The sequence below is a fragment of the Populus alba genome, chromosome 5 (genome assembly GCF_005239225.2).
Source record: "Populus alba chromosome 5, ASM523922v2, whole genome shotgun sequence".
Classification (NCBI taxonomy): domain Eukaryota; kingdom Viridiplantae; phylum Streptophyta; class Magnoliopsida; order Malpighiales; family Salicaceae; genus Populus; species Populus alba.
This window is the reverse complement of record NC_133288.1, coordinates 6,533,257-6,555,360: the sequence shown is the minus strand read 5'-3', so window position 1 is coordinate 6,555,360 and position 22,104 is coordinate 6,533,257. Positions and strand designations below refer to the sequence as shown.

At 32.8% G+C, this 22,104-nt stretch overlaps 2 protein-coding genes and 1 pseudogene across 2 annotated transcripts; 1 reads left to right on the top strand and 2 right to left on the bottom strand.

Annotated features, from left to right (window-relative positions):
- Positions 1-864: 864 nt before the first annotated feature.
- LOC118039010 (uncharacterized) lies at positions 865-4,536 on the bottom strand (annotated as a pseudogene).
- A 1,205-nt stretch (positions 4,537-5,741) lies between these two features.
- On the bottom strand, positions 5,742-8,413 carry LOC118039017 (TSL-kinase interacting protein 1). Its single transcript, XM_035045583.2, has 7 exons — positions 8,291-8,413; positions 7,904-8,041; positions 7,562-7,797; positions 7,255-7,480; positions 6,473-6,886; positions 6,031-6,123; positions 5,742-5,947 (listed from the first exon to the last, which is right to left on the bottom strand). Exons 2-7 carry the CDS (start codon positions 7,967-7,969, stop codon positions 5,849-5,851), a joined length of 1,134 nt encoding a protein of 377 aa, XP_034901474.1. The 5' UTR covers positions 7,970-8,041; positions 8,291-8,413; the 3' UTR covers positions 5,742-5,848.
- Positions 8,414-17,215: 8,802 nt separating this feature from the next.
- On the top strand, positions 17,216-21,875 carry LOC118039027 (UDP-rhamnose/UDP-galactose transporter 4). The gene is made up of 6 exons (XM_035045593.2): positions 17,216-17,504; positions 18,415-18,638; positions 19,332-19,516; positions 19,613-19,813; positions 20,192-20,353; positions 21,271-21,875. Exons 2-6 carry the CDS (start codon positions 18,512-18,514, stop codon positions 21,598-21,600), a joined length of 1,005 nt encoding a protein of 334 aa, XP_034901484.1. The 5' UTR covers positions 17,216-17,504; positions 18,415-18,511; the 3' UTR covers positions 21,601-21,875.
- The last annotated feature ends 229 nt before the right edge of the window (positions 21,876-22,104 follow it).

Sequence of the window (22,104 nt, the reverse complement as noted above, 5' to 3'; positions counted from 1 at the left end):
AATAGAGAAGAAGAATATTTGAAACTTGTTGCTGGAAAAGTGTGCTAAAAATACAAAATCCGATATCTAGGAGGTAGCTTAGATATTTTTATGTTGCTAAAAATATAAAATTTTATATGAAAATACTTGGTTTTTGTCAAAACTTTCAAATACAAAAAGAATTTGAAAAAAGAAAAAAATATATTTTTGTGCATGCAATTCAAGTGTTTCAAAGCTAAAAAATCATAGTGTTTTTCGTACACCAAAAAATAATGTTTTACCATACATTTTGATTTTAATAACCAATTTATTAAAGTCAAGAGAACAACGGTTAAAATTTTGAAAACAACAAAAGTTTTATTTTGTTTATCTTTTAGTATCTAGGACATGATATTACACGTAATATGTATTTCGGATATTAACTTTTTTTTTCGGACGTTAGAACGGTTAGGTTTTACCTCATTAAGATAAGAACATCCTTATTGAGAAGAACTTTTCTTGAATCTTAGATAGACAGGACCAACAATTAAAAAACACAATCAAAACCTTAGATTTTATCATACAACAAAACAATGCAGCTTACCTTAGATAGGTCATAGTTAGGGTGCTAATACATTTTCTTTATAAACCAGTTTCCATACCCGATCTTTAAGACCAGTTAGGATTTTTAGTGACTAAAATAATAAGTAACGATTTCCATTTTATATTTTACTGATAAAAAACAAGAATTTTTTTGTCTTTTCATATTTGCCAAATAGACTTGTAATTTTTTGAGTAGTGGACGATCACCACTAAGTCATATACATGCGACAAATATACAGAATTATTTATAATGAATTTTTATCTTTTATTATTAATGCTACCATAATAAAATGACTCTTCGGTAATTAATGCAAGCAAAAGTTGAGATCTCTAAGAAATATGAATGCATTGTCCATTACATCACAACGAAAGCCAGAGCTGAAGATGCAACATCACATCGACAAATAAGTTGCAAATCATAACTAGAGAAATTTTGCTTGGCCTCATCTTTATCCAGTCCAAAGAGTTTCGATATCTTTTCTGGATCAAGAGTACGAAAATCCAAAGTAGAAACAGACCGGCGATAACCAGCTAACATTGCATTGCCTCCATTATGGTTAATGATGTCTGTTATAGAAGCCTGTAAACGGGTGAAGCACTGGATATTCTTGGTGGCATTGGGATGAGCCTCAGTTCTTAACAATCTGTTCTGATTAGAAAGATCAAGAACTGGCGAAAAGGATGGGCGGTGGAGGCTTTGTTCTTGTATCAGTATTGGCTTTAGTACAGAGGATGTGCTTCCACTACTTGCACTGTTTCCTGTCTCAAGGCTATTATTCGTACTTGGCTCTGAGATTTTCTCCACCTAAAACAAAGGAGATCGGAATAGATTATTTACAAGATCATCCTAACTTTTTCATTGAATAATATATATACATGTATGTTGAGAAGATTAAAACAAGAATACACCTCTTTGGAAGATTCTGTTCCTTCTTTGGCATGTTGAGAAATTGATTTCTTTCTTCCATGACCTTCTCGACTTGCCCTGGATGGTTGCTTTCTTGACCTGCGCCTAAGAGGTGGAAGGAAGGACAAGCAAGTATAATTTCATCGATTTCTAGTGTAACGAATTAAATTAATAAATTGAGGAGCATTTTTGGGGACGTACCTTTTCCTATCACTGATTTGAGCTGGCTCGTCCTCCTCTTTGTAAATTACTGGTAGATCTGGAAGTTGGCATGGCAGTGGACTTGAAGAGAAGAACTGCAGGGGGGTAGTGTTGTGGTGGTCTGAAGCTTGTTGGTAGCCTCATTATCTTCCAATAGTCCTCTGTTGGTGAACCACAAAGCTTGAAGATCCTATGAAGTTGCTCGACCTGAAAGCAACAAAACTCATCTAACACACTGCATTCATGAAAATGGAAACGAATACAATATGCTCCTCTAGAATTCGATTGTGCGAATTTCTTGATGGGTCATAGAATGTCTTAAATAAGAGTAGGAATTGATTCAACGAACTTCTTGATGGTCGCAGAATCTCTAATTGATTCATTAAAGAAGAGACGATGTGGTTATGGAAAAACATTGGAAGTAGATGAAAAAGACCAAAAGCAAAAGAGCAGCTTGTGATAGAACAGGTAGATTGTATCACTTCAAATTACAAGTACAGCAGATTCCTTTCCATTGATTACTGGCTATTACGGTACCATGTCGTCACACTGTTGCACAAAGATCTAGTATTGAAAACATTGGAGAAGAATCCAATTGTTGATTGTATCTGATGGAATGTCAAAGAACAACAACTACAACAAACAATTTCATTCAATTCGTTACCTAAAACGAGACTTGAGGCATCAATGATGGTAAAAGAAGTTTTACCTCTGCCCTTCCAGGCATGATTGGCTTTCTAATGAACATCTCAGCCAATAAACATCCAACACTCCAAAGATCAATACCTACTCCATGATCTGTGGAACCCAGTGACAGCTCTGGAGCTCTATACCAAAGGGTTACTACTCTGCTGGTAAGTGGCTGTTTTGGTTGAGGTGTGAAGAAATTTGCGAGCCCGAAATCGGGGATTCTCAGCACCCCTTTTTTGTCTATTAACAAGTTGGTAGCTTTAAGGTGTCTCTGTAAAATACCCCTCTCGTGGCAGTGCTGGAAACCTGAAAGCAGTTGCAGCATGTAGCACTTGACCTGTATCGAATTAAAGGCACCGAATCACCAAATTTAGAGTTTCCAATTATAGAATTAGAGACCATAGGGAATTGCATTAAATATACATGCATATCTTTGCGTATACAAAACTTCAGTATTGATGGAACACTAGTTTATAGAATTTCCATTTTTCCCAGTTTAATGTAATGTTTGAAACTTTCTCCATTCCTGTTCTTCATGCTTTCCAGGAGTTTATAGATTGCACATATCTTTGGGCTGCAAACCACTCATGAATGTTCAGTTCATCATTATGGCCCCAACAGACAGCTACAGACAATTGTATCTCAAAGAAGGTGGAGGAAGTTCAAACCTGTTGTTCAGCGAGCCTCTCGCCTGGACGGGAGACGATCCTGGTTAGGTCCGACTACACGAAATAAAAAACGAGGTAAAGACTATATTGCATCCTTGACGTGGCTACTCCTTCAAGCTTGATTACATTTGGATGATCTAACTTCTGCAGCATCATTATTTCTCTTGCCATAAACTTGACACTTTCAGGCTCTGATGTGTCAAATCTAACCTTCTTTAGAGCAACTATCTTCCCAGTGTCCCTATCTCGAGCTTTGTACACATTGCTTTAAGTTCCCTGGCCTACCTGTAAATGAAAAACATAATCCCAATTAGATGATTTATAGCATATCATTTAAGAACTTAATCAAATGAAATGACAGTAAACATAGCACATTAACCTTAGCTAGCTTATTATAAGAATCAGCACTCTTTGGAACCAAACCAGCCAAAACCTCACTAGGAAAGTTATCGACAAGCCATTTTGGCCACCCATCTACAAGTTCATCTCCCACTGCCTTCTTCAAAGAAAGTCTTTGCGACACATTTCCAACATCATTCTTTAACCCTTCTCCCTCAACCAACTTCTCTCGTCCATTCTTTTCCAATTCTTGTCTGGACAACTTCCCAGCTTCTCTCTGACCAATAGGTCTCCCTCTATTCTCTCCCTTAACATACCCATTTTCTTGTTTCAACTTCTCTAGTGACTGAGGTGGCGAGTACATTGAACTCTTGCTCTGAACACACCCCTTTTTCAGAATCCTCAACTTGTTGCGGGGAATCAAAATCACGATGATTTCTAGGTGACATAGTAATGGTAACGAGAATTACGTATGATATGATCGTCGGTGGCATAGAGCAATATCCATTTTTGATCAATCAAGAAATGCGCAAATCTGCCGCCCTTTGACCAGCATATTGTTTGGATTTTTGCTAAATGGAATACCCTGCATCTTTGTTTGCCCCTGCTTTATCCGCCATAAAGAGTGAGGAAGTCTATAGAGACACGATTCTTTTGTCGCCTCCATCACCAATGAGTTGGTCTGTGTTATCTAGGGATAGTTTTAGCTTCTTTTTTTCTTTTTTTACGGATTAGTGAAATTCAAGGATGTCTCTCCAGTCACAGCCAAGAGACCGCACATCAATTTAGATTTACGATAAAAAATAATTTGGCCTTCGGCAACTTTTGAAATGAACAAGCATTTTCCACTACAAGCCTAGCCCCATACCTAAGATTCTGGATTCTGGGGGAATATATGGACAGTTTAACCTTCGAAGAGACTGTAGCACGGAGAAAACAAGGAGCTACCTGGAAAACAGAAAAGCTCTCTCCCTCCCTAGTTATCAGCATAAGCTAAACTTGAAGAATACACTCCAAGCACATTGAAGAAGAGACAAGATGGAACAGTAAATTAATAATCATGCTGTACACACTGCTATTTTGAACAGAAATTTAAGTACCCTTGTAGACCTTCAAATTTCATAGTTAATTGATGATGATTTAGAATACAATATACTTGGTGCTAAGGTCTTTTTTAGTGTTTAGATAATGAGTAATGAAATGTTCATAGTATTCTCTTCTTTAGAATCGGTGGAGCATATAGTTGATGGTAAAAGTCTTTGTTCCTGTAAACAGTTTTTTTCTGAGGCTTACGGATTTTTAAATGATTTTTTTAATAAAAAAAATCATAATAAATGAAAAAATAAATATTAAATTATAAGAGCAAGAATATTTATTTTTAATTTTTATATTATAAATGCTCTAGGAATGTTTGATAAGAGAATAAAAAATATGAATATTTTATTTACGGTTCAAATAATATTTATAACCCCTTAACTTTGTCATTTTGTTGAGAGGGTGGAAAGTCATTTTCTTTTAAAAGTTTTGATAAAATAATATCTCTTACACAATATTAATATTAATAAAAATAATCTTTACATCAATATTAATTTTGATTAAAATATTACAATCTCTTTAAAGATTTTTATATAATTAGAGGTGTAGAGAAATAACTATTATAGATTCTTAGAATCATAAAAATAGCCTTATGACCCGATATAGAACTTATAAAAACAATCATTTCTATATTTATTTGGTTTTGGAATTATTCCAAACCCAAAAATATCAGGACTGACATCTTACTAGACCCATATATACTTGGACTTAGTGCATTGTTGAACCCGAAAATGTTAAGTCCAACATCTTTCAAGACTCACATATAATAGGCTCGATGCATAACTGAACACAAAAAAATTATGTTCAGCATCTTTCCTATCCTGCATACACTCGAGCTCAACACTTAGCTAATTCAAGAATATTAGGTTCAACATCTTATCAACCCACCCACACTTGACATGCAACTAAATTCAAGAGTGTTAAATCTAATATTTTGCCAAACTTACCTGTGATTAAATTCAACACATAACTAAACTCATTAGTATTGGGTTTGATATCTTGTTTAACCCACTTGTGATTGAGATTAACATGTATTTGATTCAAAAATTATTGAGTTTGACATTTTTTTGACTCCCATGCACTTGAGTTTAACATATATTGATTAAAAAATATTAGGTTTAGCACCAAGTAAAACTTATGCTTAGCATTCTACAAAGCCAAGTATAAGTTAGCAGTCAGCACCTTGCCGTTAGCCCTTTCAATTATGAACTTCTTAAGCAAACACATCGTGCATAATACGGCAATCCATGACTAGTTATCACTAAAACATATTTCAAACATTTTGAAAATGATATTCTACAGGTTTTTATTCAACCATCAAGCTAATAGCTTTGCTTATTTCAATTTCACGAGTGCAGAAAGTTCCAGCTTAAAATATTAAAACAAATCAATCAGAAGCTATAATTCTGCCGATGCTTAAACTGTCACCATTGATAATCTTTCTAGAAGACGACAGGCCGAGGTCAAAGGGTCCCAAAGAATCAGTCTGCGTCAAGAAAATTAATCAGATATTTGTAAGGTTCTATGCAAGGAGGAAAATAAAAATATTTCAATTGTGGATTCAAGTACCCATTTGATTCCTGAAAGCCCAAGGCTGTTTTCATGATTACACATTCGAGAACCAAGTGAGAGCTCTGTTTCAGATTCTTTGCACCCAAGGTCCTGTCGAAAGCCAGATTGGTTATTGACCACAAAACAAGGCGAAAAAAATTAAGGGCTCACTGTAGACTCTTTGAAATCGTGAAACATCTGGTCTCAACTACTTCAACTTTTTATGAGATTTAAATGCCCACAAAAGTTCCTAACCAAAATATGTATCGTACCGAATTATCAAGTATCAATTAGCAGAGCTCTGATGCACTTCAAATTACTTGAAACCATCAAACATTTATATAAATCAATTTAACAGGCACGCAGCATCGACAGGGGTCTAACAATGTAACTAAACTATAACTAGTATCCTCATTCATATTTCTACATGTAAATTACAGTATGGGAGAACTTAACAAACCTCGGTCGTAGTTGGATGCATATATGACTTTGAATCAGTATCTTGACTGCAGGCCTGAGAATATGCACTTCCACTCAGAGTTCGACAATCTTTGCCTGAGGCAGATAATTTTTTAACGGCAAAGGCGTGGCATGTGTCCTCAGCATCCAAAATAGATGAGCTAGAACTGTGAGGAGGAAGCCCCGGTCCTTGGAAACAATTTACTTGTGCAGTAATAAAGGCATCAAATGAATCAGAGATTATCTGAGATGGCTGCAAGCCTGGGTTACTCCCATTTGATCTTGGATCACAGGAATTCAACAGTCCTTGCAATGATGCTTCAGATAGCAGGCCCCCAATGCTTATGTCAGTTAGACTATCATTCCACAGCGTTGATGGCTGCCCAATGCCAACATGCATCTTTGTTTCATTGCCCTAGTTAGATACAAATTACCAAATTACAGAAAGATACAACATTGAAAGGCATATTCCAACCAAACCTCCATACTAAGGTATAGAATAGTTAGTTCAAAGATCATATTAATCAAATAATTTGGGGAAATAGATCTTACAGTTTCTCAAATAACTTCCAAAAATCATTAATAATTGAAATCCTATGATCATTGTGATCATTTGGCAATTATATAAATGTTTTCTTAAGTTACTGAATGCTGAAATTTAGACGCACTCACAAGTCATAACTGAGCCAGGAAAGGATTGCTGAATACTCAAATGAAGCAAATTACTCGGTAACACAATAACAACAATCAATACAGAAAATGCCAAAAAAAAGAGTACAGTACCTTAGGTCCAATTGATCCATCAGGAGACGCATTCATTGCTCCAGTTGAAGTGCTTGGTTTGAACTCTTCACTTGTTTCCTCCATCCGTTTCACTTCACCACAAGTACTCTCTGTATTAATACTGCTAACTTTCTGCACGAACTGAGGTTGTAAACAGGCCTCGTCGGCAGTTGACGCTGAAGGTAGTCCAACGGGTTCAATTTCAGATTTAGAGAACCAACCATACCTTAAAAAACAAAACAAATCAAAAAACTAAACCTAACTATCAAACAACCAAATGCAACAAGAAAGTGATCGGGCACAAAACCTTAGACGGAAAACAGAAGGGTTCCCAATAGCGGCATAGACCTCTCCTGCAGTGATATCAATGTCACTCAACGTCCACTTCCTCCTAGCTAAACCTTCAGCTACGTTATACGGATATAGAACCGGCTCCCCACTAGCAATTTTGGAAGAACCCCACTTGTCATTTAAATGCTTAAGCACCGAAGATACTTTTTTACGAGCGCTTAGAGTGAGTTCCAAGTAGGGATAATACCCATCCTGCAGAGATCAAATAAATTCAACATTTAAAAATAATTTTAGAATTTCTAGAGTCTAAAATCTTTTTTTTTTTTTTTTTTTTTTTTTGGGGGGGGGGGGTCAACACCTTTTCCAAGCCCACAAGAGTTGCTTCATCAATTGGGAAAAGCTGCAGCTTTATCTTCTCAGGCATTTGCTGTAATTCCTTTGCTTCTTCCGCCAATCCCTAGGATACCGAAACCGAATTCGAATTTCCACTTTTTTCCTGATTGATTTAAAAAAAAGGCAAACTTGTTAATTTAGATCGGATTGGTTGTTTGGTTTTTAGCGGATTTCATGAGAAGGGCTTCGGATTAGTTTAATCGAATTAATAAGTGATTTAGTTAGGGTTTTTGTCCTAATAATTAATCAGAATTTTATTTTGATACAATAATTATTGAGAGAGAGAGAGAGAGAGAGAGAGAGAGAGAGATTTGAAGGAAATTAAGAGATTGAGTGGAGAAAAATAGCATACCTGGATTGGATACTGAAAACTGACGCCGAGAGAGATTTGAAAAGTGTAGAAAGAGGAGGAGAGAGAGATTTGGAGGCGTCAAAATTGTTCTTCTTTGGCGGGAATGAGTTTTTTCCTTTTCCTTGACAAGTCATTCATGAAATATAGGGAAAAGGGTCGGGCTTTGCTGATACGTGTGCGGGCGTGGGGCCTACCTTGTTAAATGGGCCTTTGATAAAATTGATCTGGTGGTTTTTTTATTTACGTCAGAAAAAAATTTGTTGCATTTTAATTTCGTTTTTTTGTTTTTGGAATTGTGGGAAGATAAATTTTCAATAATTTGTTATATATATAACCATTATATATTTCTACTTAAAATAACAGTTAATTTTCCTCTATTAATTATTTTAATAAGTTACATATATAGAAAAAATTCTAGTGTTTTATATAATAACTCAAATAAAAAAAAACTATGTTAGTGAATTATATTGAAAATTATTATCGAAATAATTAGCCTAACAAGATATATTTATACATGCTCACATGTAAGATGTTGTGAATTATTTAATAAAAATAAAAGTATTTAATACAGGTTCCTAATTTAATTTTGTTTTGTTTGTAGATTTTACCGAATCATTTTTAATGAAAGGTGAATTGACTTCTAAAAATAATATATAATTTTACTATTTAAATGTTGATGAGAATACCTTCAAGGCATAAAACACATCCACCCCTTCATCACGACCAATACCATGGAAAGTATCATGTATAGACTCTGCGTTGGACTAGAAATCATTATTCAAACTCATGGCTGTGATTAATTTGATTTCGGTGATGATAGAATATATTGTGATGTTATCCAATAAAAAACAGAATTTGTTTTATTAGGGTTTATTAATATATTCTTACGCATAAAATAAAGATAAAATTATGTTTATTAATAGTGTACAAAACAAAGTAACCTTGAATGCACCACGTTTGGTTATTAGATATTACGATCGAATTTATATATATTTAAAAAATAATTAGATATTATTTTTTTATTATAATTTATATTATGTATTGAAATTAATAATATTACAATAAAAAAGTTATAAATTAATAAAATAACAATCAACTTAACTTCTTCTTTCTTTTCAATTATCAATTTCTAGATTGTCGTGTACTTTTATTCGGCTGTCTCCCTCTCAATCATTATTTTTACTTCTCGGGCTATACGCATGGGCATCTTTTCCTGTACATAAGCCTGAAAATTATTTCTTAAATACTTTGTCTTGGTGCAGAATACTTCAAGAAAATTCCCGAAGCACCCTTAGTCATAGACATTTAAATTTTAATTTTATATTTTTTGTTAAAAATTAATTGGGGTTTGTACTTTTTAGATCGTTTTGATATGCTGATGTCAAAAAATAATTTTTTAAAAAATAAAAAAACATCATTAGCACATGTATTTCGGTACAAAAAGTTATTTGAAAAACAACCGCTACCACACTGTCAAACACATTAGCCTGTTTGATTGCTCCATGGCAGCAGTTTTAATCTAGAGTCTGAAGAAAATGTTAAAGAGCTAAAAAAACGGGCCATTAAAATGTTGGAAATGAAATACAAAATTATTTGGATGAACCTCTCATGCTTTATTGATTAATTTCGACAAAAGGATTGCTACTTAGACTGAGATTTTTATCTAACATGAGAGGCATATAGAGAGGGAAACACCATGCATAACCAATATTGCTGAAAAAATGTTTCACATTCTATAAGGAAAAATATTTGACTTTAACAAAAATTAATGCTTAAGCATAAGAAGAGAATGGTTTTCAAAAAAAAAAAAAACCTGATTTCTGCTAATAAGATACAGATGGAAGCAGGTGAGACCTCCAACAAACCAGAAGAAAATGAAGGAATAAACCATTAATATCACAAAGGCAGGTGATTCCTTCATCGCCTTCTAGAGAGTTCCATGATCATTCATAACAAATTGTATGTTCAAAGCTGACATTGCAAATATGAAGATGTAGAGAAGAGCTGACGAAGAAACAAGCAGAAAGAAGTAGCGATAGTTGTGCTGCAAAACCATAAAAATACTTGGCTTAATTATGATAGAATCCAATTTTTCACCAACACATGCAAAAGTTGAAAACACTTTGTTCTTGATTGCAAGAAATCTTTGAGGAATTCAAATTACTCCATGTAGTCAAATGATTTTTTCTAAGTTCGTGTTCATTTCATTGTCCTCATTGTTTGCCAACGCACTAAGCTGGCAGTGGAATGTTGGATATATAATCACATTCGCCAAATTCATTCAATCAATTTATCTAAAACTTCTCAAACTACAACTCAGAATGATAACATTCGTCAATGAGCAACTCTTAAAATGGACCCTTATCCTTGTCGAACAAATGCTAGTGAACTCTTGATACTAGAGTTGCAATTTTGATTTGAACGATAAATATCTTAGAATAGTAATTTGATAGCAGATCCAGTCACTAATAATATCCATAAATTATACGTTTAGAATCAAAATAGTTACTCTTTCTCAAACAACTGTTTCTCGCACTTCCTAAGTTGATTTTGACCTAATTCTCACATGATGAGCTAAGAGTAAACTGTCGATAAGTTTAAGCTTAAGCATATGAAGGGTGCAATTAGTGTTTTTATTGTAGGAAATATTCACAGCGGCGATTTCTAGAATTCTGGACAGTGACTTGATTTAGAACTTGGTTTCAATCTAGCAATGCATTCAAGATTCATCCTTTTCTTCTTTTCTTTGAGGAAAATTTTCAATTCGTCTAAAGTTTCAGAGTGGTGTTTTAAATCATTGAAAGCTGTGCACTCAAGCCTATTTGCGAGTATGTGTGTGCCAGCTAACTTAAGGGGTGATCATGGCTGTATAATTTTTTAAATTGTTTTATACTTAAAATTTATATAAAAAAAAATATTTTTGATATTACCATCTTAAAATATATTTAAAAATATAAAAAAATTAAATTTTTATAAAATGTGTGCTAACAGGTGCCAATAAATGATCGATGGATCCCAATTATCCAATTTTGAAGCTGAACTGGGTTTGGTTTATTTTGAATTAAGTTTATATCTTGAGACTATCACCTGGAAATTTTTATTAAATTTCTTTGATTACACAAAATTTGATACAGGAGAGTGTCGTTAAAATCACCCGAAGAGAAAACTTGATCTCATTTTACGTGTAATCTAATCCGAAAATAGCTCTTACAATCCAGGAAAAAAAAAAAGCATTAATCTATTTGTGTTTTGTTTGGTATCAGTAAAATTATTATTTTTCATTGAAAAAAAATATAAAAAATGGATTTGGTGCTTAGTTAAATGAAGCGTTGTTATGGAGACTTGTACGCATTACCATAAAGGACTCATTAACTAGTTGAAACTTGCATTATGTCTAGTTCCGAGCCTTGACATGTCTTCTCACGCTACAGGGTTCACTAGATTCTTTGCCCTTGTCATGTTACGGGTTGAATTATTTTTATATATATATTAAAACAAATATAAAGATATTATGAAGTTAAAAATCCGATTCACACCAGACAAAATATTTTTAAAATATTAGGATAATAATGTATTAGAAGATTTTAAAAAAAATATATATTAAGGCAGTCATATATTGAATAATATATTAAATAGAGACAAAGATATATTGGGTTGACCTGACCCGGCCATGGTTAACCTACAAAATTTATAATCTGAGGCATGAGATAACGATAACTTTGTGGAACACAAAGCCTAAAATTAGAACAATATTCAATTTAAAAAAAAATAAAAAAATAACTCGAGTAAACCTAAATTGATGGGTCATGCCACGTCGTGGGTTAGACCAAATTTTGTATAACATAAAAAAAGGTGCTTAGACTATGATAGTGAGAAAAATATGAGACTCGAATCATTTACTTGACTAAATCCAATAAGGTAGATTAATTTAATATTATGTTTTAAAAAAAGCAGCGGCAATAGATAATTCAAACAAAGAAATTTTTGCTAAGTCCACATAATATGGGTTTATCATGCTTGCAAGACAAAATATGTTGGACTCAAGTAGCTTGGGTTTGGCGTGGTTCCTAGATCCATGATGCTTGGGTTTGGCATGGGTGCTCGGACCTAGTGTGATTACCAGATCCAAGGTGTTAGGGCCTGAAATGATTGTTAGACCCAAGGTACGTGGTTTTAGCGCTTAGGATTTGCATAATTTTTATGAGCCAGACAAAGGTAATGGTTTTGTTGAGGACCAAAATACTTATGTAAATGTGTTGAATGGTCTTAAGATATCTAACTAATAATTCATTATGAGCTTTTGATGTATTGTTAGTAAAAAAATAACAAATACTGTTGAATTTCAATAAATAGATGTAGAATTTAAGCTAAACTTTGCTATATTGATACCAATTATTGTTTACAAATTCAACATTAGTCTTGCAAAATATCACAAAAGTAGGGTAATGATTTATCTATAATGAGTTAATGAACGACAGCAAAAGAGTTTCTAAATCATGGTACAAACAAAGCAGTGTTGAGGCAAATAACGAAATAAAAATTCCTTTTCAAAAGTAAGGGTAAATCCATTTCAAGTTAGTTGCCCTGTATGAATCGGGTAAGCCAAGCTAGTACATCAAACCTGTGAATTGAATAATAGACTTTACTCTGATTATAATTTATTTATTTTTTTAATTTGTTTTTTCTTTAACTACATGATAACAAAAATAGATAATTGCAAAATTAAATACCAACTCAATATCAAGATTTTTTTTAGATAACGATAACCTCATAAAAGGCGAAACAAAACTAATTATAAAAGTGAATTCTCAATTAATCTGGTATTTAATGATGAATATAACATTGAATGATGTTAGAACCCATAAAACCACTACTTTTCCTTAAAAAATTATGGGGTTGATGGAGAGATCAAGAATGTTCTCATTAGGTACATCCATTTTGTTAATTAAAGAATAATTAATCACATCAAACTCTTAAGAACACACAAAAACAAACCACACAATTTTCTCACCATTAGTCATACCATAAAATTCCACACTCTCTTTGTTGCCTTTGTTCTCTCCATCGCAACTTTATCCTCTTCTCTGTCAATTTGACGCCCTTTTCTTTTCCATTTCTTTTGCTGATTTAGTTGAGAAAAAGGAGAAGTACTGAACACAGGAAACACTAACTTCATCCTTTTTTTTGCAGTTTTTTCTCTGCTGATTCTTTTTTTTTTTTTTTTGTGATCTGAATTGTAAGAAGTTAAAAAAAAAAGAAGCAATGAATGAAAAAAAAAAGGAGCTAAAGAAATATTTTTTTTACTTATAAAAGATAAAGAATTAAAAATTAAATTATTATTATAATTCATAATAAAAATTCTCAAAACTTTTGTTATAATTGTTTGTGCCATCAACCTCACGATGAATAGACAAGCACACACTTACTATTCAAAGACAGCCGAGGAGTGAATCGGTGCCCTTTGCCAAAAGGTGCATGAGTGATGAAAGGGAAAGGAAGACACCACTAGTCACCAAAGGCATCCCACCAAATTGATTAGGTTTACGATGAAAATGACAACGGTACGATTAAAGTGGTTTGCCTTGGATGAGATGTTGATTATCTACCCTTTGTAATGACGGTGGCATTGATAAATCTATCATTAAAATCTTAAAATCAAATAAATTCATTAATCCCATATGATAAGTCTGCCGGCCTCCTACTGAATTCAAAATAAAAATTAGTTGGATAATGTGATTGTGATTGATTTTTAAAATATTTTTTATTTAAAATATATTTTTAAAAAAATATTTTTGATATCAACACATCAAAATAATTTAAAAATATATAAATAAATATTATTTTGAAGTAAAAAAAATCAATTTTTTTTCAAAAATATTTTTAAAATATAAAAATAAATAGACCCTTAATAGAAAAAAAGCTATTACAATGCAACGAGGAAAATATACCCACACTATCATCACATTAATTTAATACCTTGTTTTTATTTTTTGATTAATGTACGCCTTGACTAATCTCACGGGTCTTGAAGTTAACGACCATGTAAACCTCTAGTGGCCCTAAGATTTGTGGAACTCGAACTGATGATATCTAGGGAACAAATACAATCCTTTTCTTAATTTGCGTATATGAATTTTATTATTTTTTTGTTGGAGTGGATTAATTTTTTTAAAAGATTTCAATCGAATACTTATGGTGCCTCATCACCCAACATTTCCAACTCTAAACTATATCGGTTCCATGATCAATTATTATTATCTTTCTCTTTCTTTCGTTTTTACTTCAACACTTGTATTTTATCAACCACTTAAAACAAAACACAATATCTTCCGATGCATGGACGATTTCACATGACTTTAATTACTATGTAATTTTTATCGATCATTTATTCTCTGAATATTCTAGTTTTTTACTCTCAAGTAAGAAATCAGAAGTTAAAATTGTTTTCATTAGATTCAAAGATGATGGCTTTGGGTGAGAAGCAGCCATCACTACTATATTATTTGAAAACGCAGTTATACAAATGTTTTTAAAAAATTTAACTTAATTTTTTTAGTTAAAATTTAACTTAATTTTTTTATATTTTGAATTATTTTGATGCGTTAATCTTAAAAAATAATTATAATTATTCTTTTAAACAGGTCTAAAAAAATTCCATAATTATTTTTTTGACAGATTCAACTGAAAGACTGTTACGTTCACTAATCCATGAACACGCACACATACATAATGAATTAGAGCTTGACGTTAATTTGCTTAGAGTTAAGAAAAGAACAAAATTAGTAAATAACATATCAAAGTTCTATTTTAGATTCAAAACGTAAAATAAAAACACTGTTTTTTCTGGGAATTCTTTTCTTAAGAAAACTCTTATTGGTAATATTTAACTTAAATTTTATTCATAAAAAAAGACATTAATGCATGCATCTTGCACGGATGAATTAATGGTGTAACTTGGACCGACATTTAATCGCAAGTTTCTTATGCTTTAATAAACGGTAACAATCAACGTGGTTTCTTGTGATGAGGCAAGGCAGAGGCTTCTTATGCCTAAATTAAAGGGGGTTAAAGAAGGTCAAACTTCTCGATTAAGAAAAGGGTCAACAAATCCTTGCAAGACACTCATATTCCTGCAGTAAAGATTATTAAATTATTTTGTTCCCCACTTTATACCATGTGTCAATCAATTTTATAGGAAAATGCCATCCCATTATTCTACCACAATAATAATAAAAAAAAGAAACGTAAAATTAGAAAATAAATCCATTCTCTAGCCCATAAAAAAAAATAAAATCTTTCTTTTTCTATGATCGTAAATGAAATGTCAATATATCACATCAATTTATCTTAACAATTATTTTTTAAAGTGTTTTTATTTAAAAATACATTAAATAATATTTTATTATTATTTTTAATATCAACACATTAATACTATCCAAAAACATAAAAAAACTAATTTATATTTAATCCGAAAAAAATTTTATGTATGTAAAATTAGGCTTGCTTAATAATTTATTTTCTTTTATATGAACATCTGCAGTTTTTATGGACCAGAAATAAGAAGAATATTTTATATCAATATTCTCACAATCTTTTTTATTTTGTACATGATTATATTTATTAAATCCAGATGAATTTACCAAAAGAATGCAATAAAAATGAGATTACAATATTAAAATACTGCCGGGTTAATGGACAGCCATGTGCAAATGTTCCCTTCAGATTTCAAGGTCCATATCCCCTCCACGGCAAAAACTCCAGTATTTCCGCCTATAATTTAAATGCCATAAAAGCCTATAATTTTATTTAAAATCTGATAACGAAAGAAAACGACACGTATCGCATATAAAACCTGTCCTTTTCAATTGAGTTTTCAAATAAGATACTCGTCAACTTACTGCCTGTGTGATAGTGTGGTGGTGTATACGATGTTTTTCTAAATATATTTTTTTTGTTTTAATGTATTAAAGTAGAATCATTTGTTTTGTTTTAAAATATATTAAAGGAATATTTTTTAAAAATTTATTTTTAATATTAACACATTAAAATAATTTAAAAATAAAAAAATAAAGTTATTTCTTTTTCAAAGATATAGTTGTACCGCCAAGCACCACCTTAACATCTCTTCAAAACTATTAATTTTATTATAGTTTTAAGGTTTAAGTATTAAACAAAACTTTAATATTTTATATAAGCTGTGCTAGTTTTAGTGTTGAAGTTGAATTTATTTTTTTATTAAATTTTAATTTTTTTTATTTTAAATTAAGTTTTTATATATTTTTTAATCATTTTATATATTAATGTTAAAAATAAAATTTAAAAAATAAAATAAAATAAAATATTTTTAAATAAAAAAATACTTTAAAAAAATAATATATATCATCTTCCAAACACCTAAAATCAAAATCTAAGGAGCTAGGTAGTACCATTTCTAATCGATCCAGCCTTGACTAGCGACTGATGTGGCAATTATTACCGGAGTCGGAAAAAAAAGAGAAGAATATTCCCTTCCTTTCATCATGGCAAGGTAAAAAAAATCTCCATCTCAATATTTTCTTTCTTGAACAATGTTCAATTTTTACCTCAACTGACCATATAATATATATCACAAAAATATTTGGCTGCACAAATTAAATCGATAAAACAAAATGAAAAATATTAACTGGTAATATTCAAATTAATCTCTAATAATTCCCAAAAAATACTCATTAATAATTACAAAAAAAGAAGAAGCAAAACTCAAAGATTCAAGATTTTTAATTCTATGAGATACGTGTGAATCATGAATACTGACTCGATTTTGATTAACATGGCAATTTCATTTAATACACATGATATTTTCGTATGGAATACTGTATCTAAGGTACGTATTTCATGACCTTGAACAGAAATGAAAACGGAAGGACTGCTTCTATTTTATTTTTTTGTTAATTAATTAAAAATTAGGAGTTGTTTTTTTGGTTTGGAGGTTTTGTCTCTGAAAACGAAAGAAATTAAACTGATGATTTTTAATTCCCTTTATGAAAACAGTCTCTTTCTCTCTCGATAGAATTTCTTTAAATATTGATGATTTCCCTCAAGGCCAAAAGCCCATTTTTATAACTCACACACGTTCCCCCCTCTCTCTAAACTCTGAAACTAAATTCGTCGGTTTTTCCGTTTGTTTCCCGGGAGAAGTCTCAATTCCTTCCCGGAAAGCCTCTTTCTTTTCCAGGTACATACCAATTACTTCATTCTGGTCCTTGTAATGACCGGCATGATTGGATTTGTTTGACCTGAATTGCTTTCCTTTTTAGTAATTTTTAGCTTGACTTTCTGATCTGTGATTGAATTTGGTTGGATCTGCATCAATTTTGTGATTTTTTTTTGCTTCAATTTGGGGTCTTATTCACTGAAATTGAAAATGGGATTATTTAAGCGCCTGGGCTGTTATTGTTTTTGATCTGTTTTTGTTTTGATATTTAAAAATCGATGACTTTGTCGGGTTCTCTTCAGTACTCTGCTTGATTAAGGCACCTTAGTTCACATGAAATCTAAAATGGTATATATAGTTTTGAGGTAGATCATGATGAAATTTGATGTAATGTAATACTACAGTAGATTTGGGTCGATGCGTGATTTCTTCTTCCATTGCATTATGTTGCGTAAGGTTTTATTGGACGTATATCGACGGCTTGAAATGGCAACATTAGTGTGCTGGATCAGCTGTTAGAATGAGCATCACGTTGTAGTCGTGGGCTTATTTATGCACACCTTAGTGGTTCCTTTGAAATAACTTGAGAAAAAAAAATTTGTAAAGCGACCACCTTATTCATTGAGTGTTTGGATTGGAAGCTCCAAATGGGGTCTCAACCCAAAAACCTATAGTTCATGGATTAATATAGTGGTGTCCATGAAAATGTTTTCGATAGCTCAGGGAGCTCTGTACATTTTAGCTGTAATTGAATGACTAATTTGATTCACATCATTTCTTTGGATAGTTGTGGGGTTCTCACACATTCGTTTTGCATTTTTTTGTCATCTACAATTTGTGTTTTCAGTTCAAACTACCAGTTTCTGTTCTTATGCTATTATGTCATGGCGTAACTAATTAATTTTGCTTTTTTTTTTTTCCTCGAGCACAGATACTGCACATAGCTTTTAACCTTCCAATTATAGTATTTTCTCTCATGAAGAACGGCCAGTGAAGATTCTGCTGATAATTGGAAGTCATAGAAGAAAATGTCTTCAACCAAGGCTGATAGGAAGGCGGCTGATGATGCAGCCTCATGGCTGTTCAATGTTGTCACATCTGTTGGAATCATCCTGGTCAATAAGGCCCTGATGGCTACATATGGTTTTAGTTTTGGTATGATCATTTTGACAATCTACCCAAAATATTCTGTCATTTTCTGACTTTTGCTTTATCAAACTGATTGCATATTTTGTAGTTTAAGCCAAGTGCTTAGGACAAGGCTTTCTGGTCTTGGTCTTGGCCATGCTTTCTTTAGAATGCATAACATTATATTCTTATGAGTCTCAAAGAAGGTAGAATGAACGCATGCATGTATCAATTGTGCAGGGATAGGAAGCCAGGCATCACTATATCATTTCTGCTGGCTGCTATTAAGTAACTGTATTAGAATTTATACTGGATTCCTGTGCTTTATTACCTACTTTAAGTGAGTTTTGTTGTAAAATGTAATACCATCATGTGGACCTAATCTGGGATAAATGTTAACTTGCACTTTTTTACATACTTTGTTCATAATTAATAATTTCCTGAACATAAGAATGGAGTCCAGTCAAGCAATCAAGTTGCTCATATTGTGCATTTGTGCCGCAATTCCACCTATTAGTAAATGTACACATAGAATTGAACATATTTTTACCAGTTTCTAGTATTGTGCATAATACAGCTTAAGACTTCTAAAAAACATAATTAAGTTATTTATAAAAAATGAAAAATGAAAAAAAATGATTAAGTTAATAACAGCATAATTCATTGTTAACTTCAATTTTTGCGTCGAGCCTGATTTTTTAATTTAATGATTTCTTGCAGCTACAACATTAACTGGTCTGCATTTTGCCACAACAACATTGTTAACTGTTGTTCTTAGGTGGCTGGGTTATATCCAGCCTTCCCATCTACCACTGCCTGATCTTCTGAAGTTCGTTTTGTTTGCAAACTGTTCTATTGTTGGAATGAATGTGAGTTTGATGTGGAACTCAGTTGGATTTTATCAGGTCAGTTTAAAAGTATTTCTACCTGTTTGTTTGTTCTCTACTGTGTCAATTTTAGAAGTTACAATTTTACATTATTTTTTTATAATTTATTGTCAGATTGCGAAGCTGAGTATGATCCCAGTATCTTGTTTTCTGGAAGTTGTCTTGGACAATGTGCGGTATTCAAGGGACACAAAGCTTAGCATATTAGTAGTTCTCCTTGGTGTGGCAGTTTGTACTGTTACGGACGTGAGCGTTAATGCCAAAGGATTTATAGCTGCTGTAATAGCAGTTTGGAGCACTTCCCTGCAGCAGTATGTAAGTAACTCTGTTTTGAACCACGATATTGCATATGATTGGCATTAAAAGCTGAAATTGGCTTAGAGTGCTAAATTCAAAATTGATTCTATAACAGGACAAGTACAGGTTCCTCTAACATGTACCTTTCCTTTCATATTTATGAGGATATATTTAACTGCATTCATTAGATAAATTAGTCAATTTAGAACAAGTTTTTAACCTGCACCATCTTATGCTAATACGGGTGCAGTTGGGGCATGTTAATTGTCATGGTAACTTCCTGTACAGAGCGTTTTATGTGTTGTTGATTCTTCCAAATCTTAGTTTCTGTCCGTTTCTAATCTTTGTTTGCATACTATATTTTGTTAAACATTGTTGGGATTTTACATTCTGCAGTATGTACACTTTCTTCAACGGAGGTATTCTCTAGGATCTTTCAACTTATTGGGGCACACTGCTCCTGCACAAGCTGCATCTTTGCTGTTAGTAGGGCCCTTTTTGGACTATTGGTTGACAAACAATAGAGTTGATTCCTATGCCTACAGTATCACATCCATTGTAAGTTGTCTTTATGTTTTCTGGTTTTGAAATGGTATTTGAGTTGTGCTTTAATTTCATAAATTTTCTCTGAAATTGAGAACTTTAAGCTAGCATATCAGAGGACCCACAGAGGGTTCGAGCCAATGCTTGATTATGATAAGACCATGAAAAGAACAACTCATGCATGCCTTTAAACAGTGGCCGAGTATATGCTTATAACATTGTTTCCCCAAAAGGAAAGTGTAAGCATCTAGCTTATACCCTGATAAGTACTATGTGGAATGACAATGGGTTATGACGGGTCAAGTTGAGGATGGTTTAAACTGACATCGGGACTCAATTTAATTACCGAGCCAGAAGGAAAAATATTGGTGTTTGGGCTGAATACATAACAATCTTAATGACACAATGATAATTTTGTTGCGTGTAAGCAATATGGTGAAATGCCTTTAAGGAAAGAAAATGAACTTGTAATCCCTGACAATAATTGGTCAGAGATTAGAAACAGCATGGAGGAATGTTCTATGTCTTGGAGGAATGTTTTTTGTCTTCACACTTGAACTGTACAAGTTGATACTTCTAGTTATGACATTCCTGTTATTTCTAGAAAACATGAGAAAGGCACTCACCTTTTAGTTGTTGAATGTTATTTTTGATGTAATGTGGTATGATATATCTAAAGTGGTGTAGCAACATCTATCCATGCCCTATACATTTAGGGTGTGGATTTGGCGTGACTGTGTTTTGGATATTAAATGATTGCATAGATGCTTGTTTTGTGGATACTAAAGTATACCTCGCTGAATGCATGCTATTTAACTATTGTGGCTATGTTCAAAAGCCCAGTAGTCTGACTAGCTTTTCAAGATGAATGGGTGCTTGTGGCCAGTTGTTTTTACTTAAAAATGATTTGACTTGCTCTTTGTTTTCTACAGCTGTTCATACTCCTGTCGTGCAGCATCGCAGTAGGGACAAACCTCAGCCAATTCATTTGCATTGGCAGGTTTAGTGCTGTGTCATTCCAAGTGCTTGGACATATGAAGACAATTCTTGTCCTGATCTTGGGATTTATTTTATTTGGGAAAGAGGGTCTCAATCTTCATGTAGTTATAGGTATGATCATTGCAGTAATAGGAATGATCTGGTATGGCAATGCCTCATCTAAGCCCGGAGGGAAGGAGCGTCGTAGCCTATCAATGAATGGCATCAAACCACAAAAACATGATGGGTTACCAGAATCCACCGAGGTGGATGAGAAGGTTTAGGGTTTCAGTCAAAGGTTGGAAAAGAAAAGGGGAAACGGACAAGTGTGCACTCAGCATTTTATATCAGCTGATTTCAGGAACTCTTTACAAATGGAGATCATAGTCCTTGACTAAATTTTTTCATCATAGATTGTATTCTTGTTCTTGAATTAATTACAGGTAAAGGATGCTGTCGAGTGGGATGCTAACTCCCCAAAGCTACGTTGTCCACAATCATCTGCTATAGTAATTTATTTCCTTGACATAATCAAAGCTTGCACCCTCTTTTTGGTGTCTCTTTTGTGCAGCTATGCTTTAAATCTGTGGTTGCTGTTTAATACTAAAAATAAGAGATATTGATGATGCCTGGTGCACATGTGCATGTTCTTGAACGATATTGTGTTGGGTTTTGTTAGGATTGGGAGAGATCCCTTCTTGTGTTTAAACTGTTTGCATTTAAAGCTTTTGGTTATGGATGCCTGGCAAAGTGATGACCAGGAGAGCAAATTCTGGCACGAATTTGTA